This window comes from Mesoplodon mirus (genome assembly GCF_964341445.2).
Source record: "Mesoplodon mirus genome assembly, chromosome: 15".
NCBI classification, from domain to species: Eukaryota; Metazoa; Chordata; class Mammalia; order Artiodactyla; family Ziphiidae; genus Mesoplodon; species Mesoplodon mirus.
In genome coordinates, this window is record NC_138991.1 from 36,330,840 (window position 1) to 36,345,658 (window position 14,819).

At 45.0% G+C, this 14,819-nt stretch overlaps 1 protein-coding gene across 1 annotated transcript in view; it reads right to left on the reverse strand.

The window, feature by feature from the left end:
• NSUN5 (NOP2/Sun RNA methyltransferase 5) overlaps positions 1-14,483 on the reverse strand; it is a 33,237-nt gene extending 18,754 nt beyond the window's left edge. Inside the window, 4 exon segments of the mRNA XM_082644381.1 lie at positions 13,243-13,351; positions 13,448-13,622; positions 14,143-14,265; positions 14,370-14,483. Of these exon segments, the coding sequence (XP_082500507.1) occupies positions 13,243-13,351; positions 13,448-13,622; positions 14,143-14,265; positions 14,370-14,462 (500 nt within the window). The 5' untranslated portion in view covers positions 14,463-14,483.
• Positions 14,484-14,819: the final 336 nt, after the last annotated feature.

Here is a 14,819-nt window from a genome sequence, read left to right on the forward strand (position 1 = left end):
TATACACAAGGCTGGGCTAAATGAGGGGGATGCGCCGTCCCCATACTGAAGATGGGCATCTACGCAAGAGTTACAAGAAATAGCGAGGGGAAGTGGGAACAAAGCGTGCTATCTATGCTCCTAGTTTCCGAGAACTTGATGAGGAGTTATTTACAACAGGCATAAGGGATGGTATCCTGCAGTCCACTCTAGGAGCTTGGCACGGGACCTTAGTTTCAGTTTTGGCCCCAATGGTTAATCGACTCATTCAGACGGGGCGGCCATGATAGCTGATCTAAGCAAAACTGAAAAGATCTGGCATAAGGGAAATAGAAGGGGAGATAAAGGCAAAGAGAAAAAAACCAAAAAGTGAGGAAACTAAACAAAGGGGCCCAACTAGAATTTCCCACAATTATGGCAAGACCCAGTATTAGCTGGAACCCGTAAGGAGAATATAGATAACCTAATCCGATCCTTTTAACCTCATGGAAAGCATTACCCAATGAAATAGTTTACTCTTCTGACAGCAAGAGAAAAACAGGAACAGGCTTAAGCTTATGCTCCACAGGGGCAGGAAGATAAAGAACAGGGGTGCATACACCCCACTCCTAGGGGTTAGGGGTGAAGTCAAGGTTGCTCCTTGGTGCGGGCAACAGGGGGCAACTGGAGGTCCCATACTGAACTATTTATTAGTCCCACACCAATAAACAGACTGTCCTGGCTTTAACAGACACTGTGCCAAGTGCACCCTGATTTATGGGAATCCATCCAAGTTCCAAGGGGAAATACAAGCCACTGATGGATATGGAGGCCAGAGGTGAGGATGAAACAAGTGAGCCTGTATTTACAAGTTGGAAGACCCCCTCACCCCCCAGACCCTGCTCGTCCCTTTCTGGTTTATATTTTCCCCATACCTGAGTATATTTTGGGTGTGGATGTCCTACAGGACCTGGACCTCATAACCACCATGAGCGAGTTCCACTTATGGATCCGAGCAGTCAAGCCTGCAATGGTGGATCATGGTAAACGGGACCCTGTAAAGTTGCCTATCCCGTGGAGAGTGGTGGCAATAAAAAATATCACCTACCTGGGGGACAGGAAAAAATAACAGCTACCGTCAAGGAATTAGGGAAGGTGGAGGTTAAAAGACCCGCACAAAGCCCGCTAAATAGTCCCATGTGGCTGGTGAAAAAACCAAACCTGGCATGATAGTAGATTACAGGGAATTAAACAAGGCAACACCTCCCTATCTATGCAGCAGTTCCAAACAGCCCAACCCCTGGATCCAATTCCTCTTCCCTTTAGACAGATCACTGTGTCTTAGGTTTGTCTAATACCTTTTTCAGCACACCCTTAGATAAGGAGTCCCAGGACCAGTTCACCTTCACGTGGGATGGGAGACAACAGACTTTTACTGTCTTACCCCAAGGTTGTCTGCATAGTCCTGCTGTATGTCATGGGATGGTGGCCTGGGATTTGGAGAACTGGGCTTTCCCTCCCTCTTTAGTTCTCTACCCTTACATGGATGACATGTCAAGCTGTGATGCCTTGCACTCTCTTCCCCAAGCCACTACACCTCTTCAGGAACATTTAAAAGCACAGGGATGGGAGGCAAATGCCAACAAGGTGCAAGGATGGAGACAGTCAGTAAAGCTCTTTGGAGTTACCTGGTCTGGCAAGACTAAAGTGATGCCTGAGGCTGTTTTGATAAAACACAGGTGTATCCCATGCCCTGACATGTAAAAGAACTACAGGTCTTTATAGGTCTGCTAGGGTACTGGCACCCTTCTATTCCCCACCTTGCCCAGATATTAAAACCACTATATGCTTTAATGAAAAAGAGAACAATCTGGGACTGGAATACCCCACAACAAGAGGCTTCTGCAAAGGCCAAGCTGATTGTCCAAGGACTGAGGGTGTTAATACCAGATGCAAGTTGCGAATTGGATTTAAGTATATATCCAGATGGGTTTGGGTGGAGGCTCTGGCAGCAACAAGATAGGAAATAAGTCCTGCTAGGAGTTTGGTCTCAATAACAGAAAGGGGCAGAGAACTGGTATGGTCCTAAAGAAAAACAACTGTCAGCAGTTTATCTAGCCTTACAACAAACCAAGGGTCTGACGACCGACCTACCGGCTGACATACGGAATTCCTACCTGGGTGCGACTGAGCACCTTACAAAGTGTAAGCTTACTCAGCAAAGCACCCTCTCCTGGGAGGTGCATGCCTGATTAGGGCCGGTGACCTACAGCGACCCACCAAAGACCCCCGCAACATCACCTGCTGCACCCCCTCTACCACAGGTACAGGAAGATACAGGGATGCCCCCTGCTAATACATGATACACGATGTCAGCTGTAGGGCCAAGCCACTCGGCGGTCCTCCACAGCTGTTTGTTTGGCTCCGGATGTCATCTGGTTCAAGGGACTGAACAAAGTAGTCAGTGGGCAGAACCCAGAGCCACGTGGCTGGTGATTACCCACAAACCCATGCCCCTCAAGCTTGCCACTTGGCATCAAAATAATCAGGAAATATTAAATAAACCTCTGTGGGGGGCTGAATTGAGGGCTGATATTTGGACTGCCTACACACAACCAGGTGCCAGCATGACCTTATGGCACTTGTCAACTCTGCCTGGTCATCACGAAGCAGCTGCATTAGCAAGAGCTTTGTTGCTGGAAGAATTACAGACCCCCTCTGACATGGCGGACTGGCTCCATCGAAAGTCGGGACACAGAGGCCCCAAAACTTGGGAAATAGTAAAAAAGCGGCATTTGCCTCTCCAATACACGGACCTCTGAGTCACAGATAAGGATGGTCCTCAGTGTCCTTTGAAGTGCCACCCTCTTCGACACACCCCAGGGTACGCTGGACGCTCTGACCATCCAGTTACCAGATGACAAGCGGACTACATAGGGCCTTTGCCAGTGTCAGAAGGACATACATATACTCCAACCTGTGCTGACACAGCCACTAGACTGATGCAAACCTTTACCAGTAAGAAAACCAACTAGGCTGCAACAATCAAAGGCCTGTCAAAATTGGAAGTTATGTATGGAACACCAGCCCAAACTGACATGAACAAGGAATCATTTCACTGGATGTGAAATACAAGAGTGGGCAGAAACCCCAAGAAATACTTTGAACTTTCCACCTACCATACAATCCCACCACGGCTGGCCTTATAGAGCATGTCAACATGTCAGAAGCCACATTAAAAGCCCCATCTCCTGACTGCACGTTAAGAGGTTGGTCCCTCCCCACTCCCTCCACGTTAAGAGGTCTGAAACTATCAGATGATTAAATGCTGTCCCCAGGATGACAATCTGCAGATGAATGGCTACCTGACCAGACATCAAGAGCCTGAGAGTGCAGATTCAGAAGGGAGGCCTTAAGCCTATCCTGTAGGAAGGTCTCCTTTAGCCACTGCCACAGGACCTCTGACCTAGTGTTACTGTAATTCATTAGCATTTAAATTGGTCTCCCCCTCCCAGGTGGCTTGGTATCCTAATCCCTTGGGGCATGGGACTTGCCTGGGTATTGCCTTCCCTCAATCAGGCCTTTTATATGGTAATAGGCCCCACTCAGACCCAAATCTCCTCTCCAAAGCATTAGCACAAGCAGCTGAAGTGGGTTTACTCAAGTGGGTTCCTGCTGAGGCCCCCCCCCCCCCCCAGTACTGAAGACATTAAAGGACAAGATGAGTCCTACCACCTGCCAGGAAAAAGGACAAAACCAGGGGTGGTTTTGGCCAACGGTGATCAAACAGCTACAGTGCTACTCACAAATGAGGATTTGCCTATCTTTCACCCCTAAAACATCTGTCTTATCACTCACAGTTTGTGTCTCATAGACTCCCTGGCTCTGGTTACCAGAAATGTCCTCCTCTCCCGGGCCTCAACATATGTGAAGGTCCACAATCGCTCTGAGTGCTGGGTCTGCGGCCTGTCTCCAATGCAGAGTAGATGCTGTGGACAGTTCATCTGTCCCACAGAACGGGACAATGGCTTGGTGACCAAAAATCCCCTTGGTGATCCGGTTCCTATACATGAAAGTTCTGTTTGATTATAGTGACTCTAAACAATATGTTTTTTCCCTGGTGCAAAACTGGTCAAGTAATCCCTGGACTCCCACAGCTTATATTTGGGATGGCTTAGTGTGGCTGGGAGCTGCACAAGGAGTCTTGATGTCCAGAGCCCCCACCTGCATAGGAAGGACCAACCACACCCAAACAAATCACAGATGTATGCGGGGCTTCCCTTTGAAGTCTGCTGAGGAACTCACAACATATCAAATGATGAATGGACAGGAACGGAAGCAGCTTCCTATAGAACAGGCGACTTCATGGCTCCCAAACAAGGGATCTGGAAATGTGGAGCTTATCTGTGGCCTTATTTGCCCTATGAGCGGACGGGCCAACGCGCCTTCCCTTCTGGGCCGTACATACACCTCTTTACCAGGAGTTCCCTATAACCTTCCTGCTATTGAGTCCAGGTGGTGGGCCCATCATAGTATGTCATGGTGGGAATGGCCGACAAACGAGAAAACCAGTGTAAGTGCTAAACTAGAAATCCAGGTGTTAGCAATTTACCCCATCAGCTTTGAATGACTCCCATCTCTCCAGGAAACCAGGAAACCACTCAAACGAGAAAGGTGGTGCTGCAAAACTATATGGCCTTAGATATGCTGACAGCCTCACAGGGAAGGACACGCACCTTAACTGGGCAGGAATGCTGCATTTACACCTTCACGTGACTCCAACATAACTGATTAACACTCCCACATGAAAACAGTCATTAATCGAATGGATGAAATCCCCTTTGCTGATGCTTTACGCACTGGCTTACTTCTCTCCCAGGTAAATGGAGAACCATAGTTCTTACTATACTTTTGTTTACTAGGAACCCTTTGTTCGGGATACAAAAGCCACCTCTCGATATCTAGCCCTAGGGTCTACGTGGAAAAATGACGGACAAGATTATACGGGCCATCAAGATGTCAGGAGTGGAATCTGTGGCTGTTAACATCACTGCCACAGTACTGGGCCCTTACAGCTTCTCCTGTCCTTCGGCTGATCTTACCCAGAACTGTACTGTGCAGTAAATCACTTCTGTGTCATCAAGGGCTTTGTAATCAATAGTGTTAATAACCATTAGGACCAGGTGGCCTCCATGCTCTGTGAGTCCCCAGTGATGGAAACCTTCACTGACATATTCCCAGCACCCACAGGACTAGTTACCTGTTCATAAATCTTGACGTAAGAATGCACGTCCTGTCTCCAAGCACCTAGCCCCATACCCTAAGTTAACTATAAAACTGTCCCAGTGGCCCCTCGGTGGTGCACAGTACAGGTATGAATGCTCCCGGATCGCTGTCTGCCTGATCCAGATCCCATCCTGTGAGTAAATTACCCTATAATAAACTGATCCATTGATTATCTGGAGCTGCCTGCCTAGTTTTCAGTCTCAAGATGCTTTCTCAGTTCAGTGGGTGCTTTTTGTTCCCTCTGCCCTCCAACATAAGTGAAAAGATATTCTACATCACTAACCATCAGGGAAATGCAAATCAAAACCAAAATATCGGAGAGGAACCAAGATGGTGGAGTAGAAGGACGTGCTCTCACTCCCTCTTGCGAGAACACCAGAATCACAACTAGCTGCTGGACAATCATCAACAGGAAGACACTAGAACTCACCAAAAAAGATACCCGACATCCAAAGACAAAGGAGAAGCCACAATGAGACAGTAGGAGGGGCGCAATCACAGTAAAATCAAATCCCATAACCGCTGGGTGGGCGACTCACAGACTGGAGAACACTCATACCACAGAAGTCCACCTACTGGAGTGAAGGTTCTGAGCCCCATGTCAGGCTTCCCAACCTGGGGGTCTGGCAACGGGAGGAGGAATTCCTAGAGAGTCAGACTTTGAAGCCTAGTAGGATTTGATTGCAGGACTCCCACAGGACTGGGGGAGAGAAGAGACTCCACACTTGGAGGGCACACACAAAGTAGTGTGCACTTCGGGACCCAGGGGAAGGAGCAGTGACCCCAGGCGAGACTGAACCAGACCTACCTGCTAGTGTTGGAGGGTCTCCTGCAGAGGTGGGGGGTGGCTGTGGCTCACCATGAGGACAAGGACACTGGCAGCAGAAGTTCTGGGAAGTACTCCTTGGCTTGAGCCCTCCCGGAGGCCACCATTAGCCTCACCAAAGAGCCCAGGTAGGCTCCAGTGTTGGGTTGCCTCAGGCTAAACAACCTTCAGGGAGGGAACCCAGCCCCAACCATCAGCAGGCAAGTGGATTAAAGTTTTACTGAGCTCTGCCCACCAGAGCAACAGTCAGCTCTACCCACCACCAGTCCCTCCCATCAGGAAACTTACACAAGCCTCTCAGATAGCCTCATCCACCAGAGGGCAGACGGCAGAAGAAGAAATACAATCCTGCAGCCTGTGGAACAAAAACCACATTCACAGAAAGACAGACAAGATGAAAAAGCAGAGGGCTATGTACCAGATGAAGGAACAAGATAAAACGCCAGAAAAACAACTAAATGAAGTGGAGACAGGCAACCTCCCAGAAAAAGAATTCAGAATAATGATAGTAAAGATGATCCAGGACCTCGGAAAAAGAATGGAGGCAAAAATCGAGAAGATGCAAGAAATGTTTAACAAAGACCTACAAGAATTAAAGAACAAACAAACAGAGATGAACAATACAATAACTGAAATGAAAACTACGCTATAAGGAATCAATAGCAGAATGACTGAGGCAGAAAAACGGATAAGTGATGTGGAAGACATAATGGTGGAATTCACTGCCATGGAACAAAATAAAGAAAAAAAGAATGAAAAGAAATGAAGACAGCCTAAGAGACCTCTGAGACAACATTAAATGCAACAACATTCGCATTATAGGGATCCCAGAAGGAGAAGAGAGGGAGAAATAACAAGAGAAAATATTTGAAGAGATTATAGTCGAAAACTTCCCTAACATGGGAGAGGAAATAGCCATCCAAGTTCAGGAAGCGCAGCGAGTCCCATACAGGATAAACCCAAGGAGAAACACGCTGAGACACATAGTAATCAAATTGACAAAATTTAAAGAAAAAGAAAAATTATTGAAAGCAGCGAGGGAAAAATGACAAATAACATACAAGGGAACTCCCATAAGGTTAACAGCTGATTATTCAGCAGAAATTCTACAAGCCAGAAGGGAGTGGCATGATATACTTAAAGTGATGAAAGTGAAGAACCTATAACCAAGATTACTCTACCCTGCAAGGATCTCATTCAGAGTCGATGGAGAAATTAAAAGCTTTACAGACAACCAAAAGCTAAGAAAATTCATCACCACCAAACCAGCTCTACAACAAATGCTAAAGGAACTTCTCTAAGTGGGAAACACAAGAGAAGAAAAGGACCTACAAAAACAAACCCAAAACAATTAAGAAAATGGTCATAGGAACATACATATCGATAATTACCTTAAACGTGAATGGATTAAATGCTCCAACCAAAAGACACAGGCTTCATGAATGGATACAAAAACAAGACCCATATTTATGCTGTCTACAAGAGACCCACTTCAGACCTAGGAACACATACAGACTGAAAGTGAGGGAAGCAAAAAAGATATTCCATGCAAATGGAAGTCAAAAGAAAGCTGGAGTAGCAATACTCATATCAGATAAAATAGACTTTAAAATAAAGAATGTTAAAAGAGACAAGGAAGGACACTACATAATGATCAAGGGATCAATCCAAGAAGAAAAGATAACAATTATAAATATATATGCACCCAACATAGGAGCACCTCAATACATAAGGCAACTGCTAACAGCTATAAAAGAGGAAATCAACAGTAACACAATAATAGTGAGGGACTTTAACACCTCACTTACACCAATGGACAGCTCATCCAAAACGAAAATAAATAAGGAAACAGAAGCTTTAAATGACACAACAGACCAGATACATTTAATTGATATTTATAGGACATTCCATCCAAAAACAGCAGATTACACTTTTTTCTCAAATGTGCACGGAACATTCTCCAGGATAGATCACATCTTGGGTCACAAATCAAGCCTCAGTAAATTTAAGAAAATGGAAATCATATCAAGCATCTTTTCTGACCATGATGCTATGAGATTAGAAATGAATTACAGGGAAAAAAACGTAAAAGACACAAACACATGGAGGCTAAACAAATAAATAAACAAGAGATCACTGAAGAAATCAAAGAGGAAATCAAAAAATACCTAGAGACAAATGACAATGAAAACACAACGATACAAAACCTATGGGATGCAGCAAAAGCAGTTCTAAGAGGGAAGTTTATAGCTATACAAGCCTACCTCAAGAAACAAGAAAAATCTCAAATAAACAATCTAACCTTACACCTACAGGAACTAGAGAAAGAAGAACAAACAAAACCCAAAGTTAGCAGAAGGAAAGAAAGAAATAAAGATCAGAGCAGAAATAAATGAAATAGAAACAAAGAAAACAATAGCAGAGATCAATAAAAGTAAAAGCTGGTTCTTTGAGAAGATAAACAAAATTGATAAACCATTAGCCAGACTCATCAAGAAAAAGAGGGAGAGGACTCAAATCAATAAAATTACAAATGAAAAAGGAGAAGTTACAACAGACACCGCAGAAATACAAAGCATCCTAAGAGACTACTACAAGCAACTCTATGCCAATAAAATGGACAACCTGGAAGAAATGGACAAATTCTTAGAAAGATATAACCTTCCAAGACTGAACCAGGAAGAAATAGGAAATATGAACAGACCAATCACAAGTAATGAAACTGAAACTGTGATTAGAAATCTTCCAACAAACAAAAAGTCCAGGACCAGATGGCTTCACAGGTGAATTCTATCAAACATTCAGAGAAGAGCTAACACCCATACTTCTCAAACTCTTTCAAAAACTGCAGAGGAAGGAACACTCCCAAACTCATTCTATGAGGCCACCAGCACCCTGATACAAAAACCAGACAAAGATACTACAAAAAAAAGAAAATTACAGACCAATATCACTGATGAACATAGATGCAAAAATCCTCAACAAAATACTAGCAAACAGAATCCAACAACACATTAAAAGGATCATACACCATGATCAAGGGGGATTTATACCAGGGATGCAAGGATTCTTCAATATATGTAAATCAATCAATGTGATACACCATATTAACAAACGGAAGAATAAAAACCATATGATCATCTCCATAGATGCAGAAGAAGCTTTTGACAAAATTCAACACCCATTTATGATAAAAACTCTCCAGAAAGTGGGCACAGAGGGAACCTACCTAAACATAATAAAGGCCACATAGGACAAACCCACAGCAAACATCATTCTCAATGGTGAAAAACTGAAAGCATTCCCCTTAAGATCAGGAACAAGACAAGGATGTCCACTCTCACCACTATTATTCAACATAGTTTTGGAAGTCCTAGCCATGGCAATCAGAGAAGAAAAAGAAATAAAAGGAATACAAATTGGAAAAGAAAAAGTAAAACTGTCACGGTTTGCAGATGACATGATACTATACATAGACAATCCTAAAGATGCCACCAGAAAACTACTAGAGCTAATCAATGAATCTGGGAAAATTGCAGGATACAAAATTAACGCACAGAAACCTCTTGCATTCCTATACACTAATGGTGAAAAGTCCGAAAGAGAAATTAAGGAAATACTCCCATTTACCATTGCAACAAAAAGAATAAAATACCTAGGAATAAACCTACCTAGGGAGACAAAAGACCTGTATGCAGAAAACTATAAGACACTGATGAAAGAAATTAAAGATGATACCAACAGATGGAGAGATATACCATGTTCTTGGATTGGAAGAATCAATATTGTGAAAATGACTATACTACCCAAAGCAATCTACAGATTCAATGCAATCCCTATCAAATTTCCAATGGCATTTTTTACAGAACTAGAACAAAAAGTCTTAAAATTTGTATGGAGACACAAAAGAGCCCGAACAGCCAAAGCAGTCTTGAGGGAAAAAAACGGAACTGGAGGAATCAGACTCCCTGACTTCAGACTACACTAGAAAGCTACAGTAATCAAGACAATATGGTACTGGCACAAAAACAGAAACACAGATCAATGGAACAAGATAGAAAGCCCAGAGATAAACTCACACACCTATGGTCAACTAATCTATGACAAAGGAGGCAAGGATATACAATGGAGAAAGACAGTCTCTTCAATAAGGGGTGCTGGGAAAACTGGACAGCTACACGTAAAAGAATGAAATTAGAACACTCCCTAACACCATACACAAAAATGGATTCGAGACCTAAATGTAAGACCAGACACTATAAAACTCCTAGAGGAGAACATAGGAAGAACACTCTTTGACATAAATTACAGCAAGATCTTTTTTGATCCACCTCCTAGAGTAATGGAAATAAAAACAAAAATAAACAAATGGGACCTAATGAAACTTCAAAGCTTTTGCACAGCAAAGGAAACCATAAACAAGACGAAAAGACAACCCTCAGAATGGGAGAAAATATTTGCAAACAAATCAATGGACAAAGGATTAATCTCTAAAATATATAAACAGCTCATGCAGCTCATTATTAAGGAAACAAACAACCAAATCCAAAAATGGGCAGGAGACCTAAATAGACATTTCTCCAAAGAAGACATACAGATGGCCAAGAAGCACATGACAAGCTGCTCAACATCACTAATTATTAGAGAAATGCAAGTCAAAACTACAATGAGGTATCACCTCACACCAGTTAGAATGGGCATCATCAGAAAATCTACAAACAACAAATGCTGGAGAGGTTGTGGAGAAAAGGGAACCCTCTTGCACTGTTGGTGGGAATGTAAATTGATACAGCCACTAGGGAGAACAGTATGGAGGTTCCTTAAAAAACTAAAAATAGAACTACCATATGACCCAGCAATCCCACTACTGGGCATATACCCAGAGAAAACCGTAATTCAAAAAGACACATGCACCCCAATGTTCACTGCAGCACTATTTACAATAGCCAGGTCATGGAAGCGACCTAAATGCCCATCAACAGACGAATGGATAAAGAAGGTGTAGTACATATATACAACGGAATGTTACTCAGCCACAAGAAGGAACGAAATTGGGTCATTTGTAGAGACGTGGATGGATCTAGAGACTGTCATACAGAGTGAAGTAAGTCAGAAAAAGAAATACAAATATCGTATATTAACACATATATGTGGAACCTAGAAAAATGGTACAGATGAACCAGTTTGCAGGGCAGAAGTTGAGACACAGATGTAGAGAACAAACCTATGGACATCAAGGGGGGAAAGTGGCACAGGGGAGGGGGGTGGTGGTGTAATGAATTGGGAGATTGGGATTGACATATATACACTAATATGTGTAAAATGGATAACTAATAAGAACCTGCTGTATAAAAACAACAACAACAATTAAAAAAACCCAAAATATCACTTCACACCTGTTAGAATGGCTACCATCAAAAAGATAATAACAAGTGTTGGCAAAGATGTAGAGAAAAGGGAACACTTGTGCACTGTTGGTGAGAACATAAATTCATGCAGCCACTATGGAAAACAGTATGGAGGTGCCTTAAAAATTAAAAATAGAGGGGCTTCCCTGGTGGCGCAGTGGTTGAGAGTCCGCCTGCCGATGCAGGGGACACGGGTTCGTGCCCCGGTCTGGGAAGATCCCACATGCCGTGGAGCGGCTGGGCCCGTGAGCCATGGCTGCTGAACCTGCGCGTCCAGAGCCTGTGCTCCGCAACGGGAGAGGCCACAACAGTGAGAGGCCCACGTACCGCAAAAAAAAAAAAAAAAAAAAAAAAAAAATTAAAAATAGAACTACCATACAATCCATCAATTCTACTTCTGGGTGTTTATCCAAAGAACACAAAAACACTCAAAGAGATACATGCATCCTCACATTCACTGCAGAATTATTTACAACAGCCAAGTCATGGGAACAACATAAGTGTCCATCAATGGAAGAAGTGGATAAAGAAATTGATATATATACACAACAGAAAATTATTCAGCCATTAAAAAGAATAAAATCTTGCCCTTTGCGACAACATGGATGGACCCTAACAGCATTATGCTAAATGAAATAAGTCACACAGAAAGAGACATACATTGTATGATCTCACTTCTATGTGGAATCTAAAACAAAAACAAAAACCCAAGCTCATAAATACAGAGAACAGACTTGTGATCACTAGAGACAGGGGGTGGGGTATAGGTGAGCGAAATGGGTGAAGGTTGTCACAGGGTACAAATTTCCAGTTATAAAATAAGTCCCGGGAATGTAATGTACAGCATGGTGACTACAGTTAATAATCTTGCATTGCATATTTAAAAGCTGCTAAGAGAATAAATGTTAAAAGTGCTCATCCTAAGGAAAAAAAATTTACAACTATGTATGGTGGCAGATGCTAAATAGGCTTATTCTAGTGACCATTTTGCAATATGTGCAAATATCAATCATCACATTGTACACCTGAAGGTAATAACGTGTTATATGTCAATTTTAAAAAAGGATGCTGCAAAATAATCCAATAATGCATTTAAGCACACTGTTTTGGCAGCATTTCTCTTAAATCTTAAATTTTGAATGAATAATTTAACGTTAAAAAAAAGAAAGTGCAGGGCTTCCCTGGTGGCGCAGTGGTTGAGAGTCCGCCTGCCGATGCAGGGGACAGGGGTTCATGCCCCGGTCTGGGAAGGTCTCACATGCCGCGGAGCGGCTGGGCCCGTGAGCCATGGCCGCTGAGCCTGTGCGTCCGGAGCCTGTGCTCCGCAACGGGAGAGGCCACAACAGTGAGAGGCCCGCGTACCGCAAAAAAAAAAAGACAGTGCAGAGTTCAAAAGAAAGATGAATTTGGTTTGACACGTGCTGCGACTGTAGTGTCTGTGAAGCAGTAACATGAACCTGAGAGTAGGACAATAGGAGAGAAGCCTAGACTGGGAGACAGAATGATCAGGTGAGAAGTAGAAGTCAGAGCCAGAGAAGAAATTGAGGGATACATTTAGAAAAATGTATCAGTAAAACAGGGCTCCCAAGAGAACCAATGTTTAAAGGATGAAGGAAGACAGGCCTTGAAAGGAAATGGAGAAACTGCTGGAAAAGTAGGAAGCAAACCTCAGCGCAGTCACAACCACCCTGACTCTCTCCCCACCGATCCCTTTCCCCAGGCTCCTTCCTAGATGAGGGCAGCCAGTCACGGTTCTAAACTCACCTGGAAGCCTGACCCTGGTAGGAGAATCCTTGTCTCTTAAAATAATCAACTGCGTCCTCAGAGCAGGTCTTGAGAGTGTTCACTCGTACAAATCGAGGCACCTGGGAGGCTAGGAAACCATCAGCAGTGAGTGGGCAGGAACATGGACGGCCCTCTCCTGAGGGCCCCATGGCTACCTCCACCTCCACAACTCCTTCCAGCTCACCTGGGCCAGGTTTGGATCCCCCTTCCAACAGGTCCTCATTCTGGCTCACACCTCGGCGAACCTTGAGCCGGGCCAACTCGGCCTTCAGCCTTGCCTGGTGCCGGTCCAGCAAAGGCTTCCATCGGCCCCCGCGCCCTTTAAAGCCTCTTCCCAGCAATAACTCATATACTAGCACCTGGGGATGGGGAAAGGAAGACAGAAAACCCTGAGCATGAATATCTTGGAAGGCCACAGTGTTGGAACTGGAAGAGCTAAACAGACCACCTGTCAAGACGGTAACAGGTAAAAGTGAAACACCTCATTCAAGGTAACACAAGAAATTAATGGCAGGTACATGATTTAAACCTGGTGCCTTGCTTCCCAGTCCTGAACCCTTTCCCCACGGCTTCTCACCAGGAAAGCTCTGGATGCCAACCCTCCTCCCTGGTCAACATCACCGTTTTGTTTTACCTAGAGAGTCCCTGCCGTCGCTACTTTGCACTTCCGTTCTTTATCTTTCACACAAGGCTCCAAGGTAAAGAATGTTCATCCCACCTCAATTCATAACCCAGCGAGGGGCTGCGCCTCCTCATTTTAGAGGAGCGACTTGACAGAGTCACACCGTGCACGGTGGCGGAGCTGGGACCAGGTTAGAAGGGGCTCACCCCGCCCGCCCCGCCCCACCCCACCCCACCCCACCCCACCCGACCCGTCACCTTGGCTAGGTGCGGACGCAGCTTCTTCTCGGCGCGGAGGAGGCCGGCGCTGGCGATCACTGCGTCCAGCACGGCGGAGTAGCGCTGCGTCTCGCACACCAGCGCGTACAGCTGCTTCACGTTCTGCGCGCGGCCGAGAGAACCCAGGTGAGGCGGGGGCCGGGCCGGGGGAGGCCCCCGCCGGGCCCCCCTCCCGGGCCCGAACTCCGAACCCCGTACCCCGCTACCTGGAAGCTGCTGCCGTACACCAGCCCCTTGAGGGAACCCTGGCGACTCTCCACGCCGGCCAGCACGGCCGCCGCCGCTGCGTACAGCGCCATGCTCCCCGCCCACGCGTGCGCCTTTACGGCTCTAGTCGTGAAGCGCGCCCGGCTCCGCACCGCCCATCCCGCCCGGACTTCCGGGGTCAAAGGACACGGAGGTTCCGGATCCGGGAGCCACAGTGCCCATCCAGGTACCCACAGGGCGTGTGCCAGGTGCCTGGCAGGGAGTGGAGGCCGACGCTGGGAGCCCGGTTCACCACTTCTTCGTAGCTCTTCTCTTTTTTCTTTCAATCTTTGCCGATTTCACAGGCAAACAATGAGATTTTATTGATGTTTTAATTTCTGTGATTGAGGTTGAATATTTTCATATATTATTGGTCATTTGTATTTCTGTTGTGACATGTAGATGTCTTT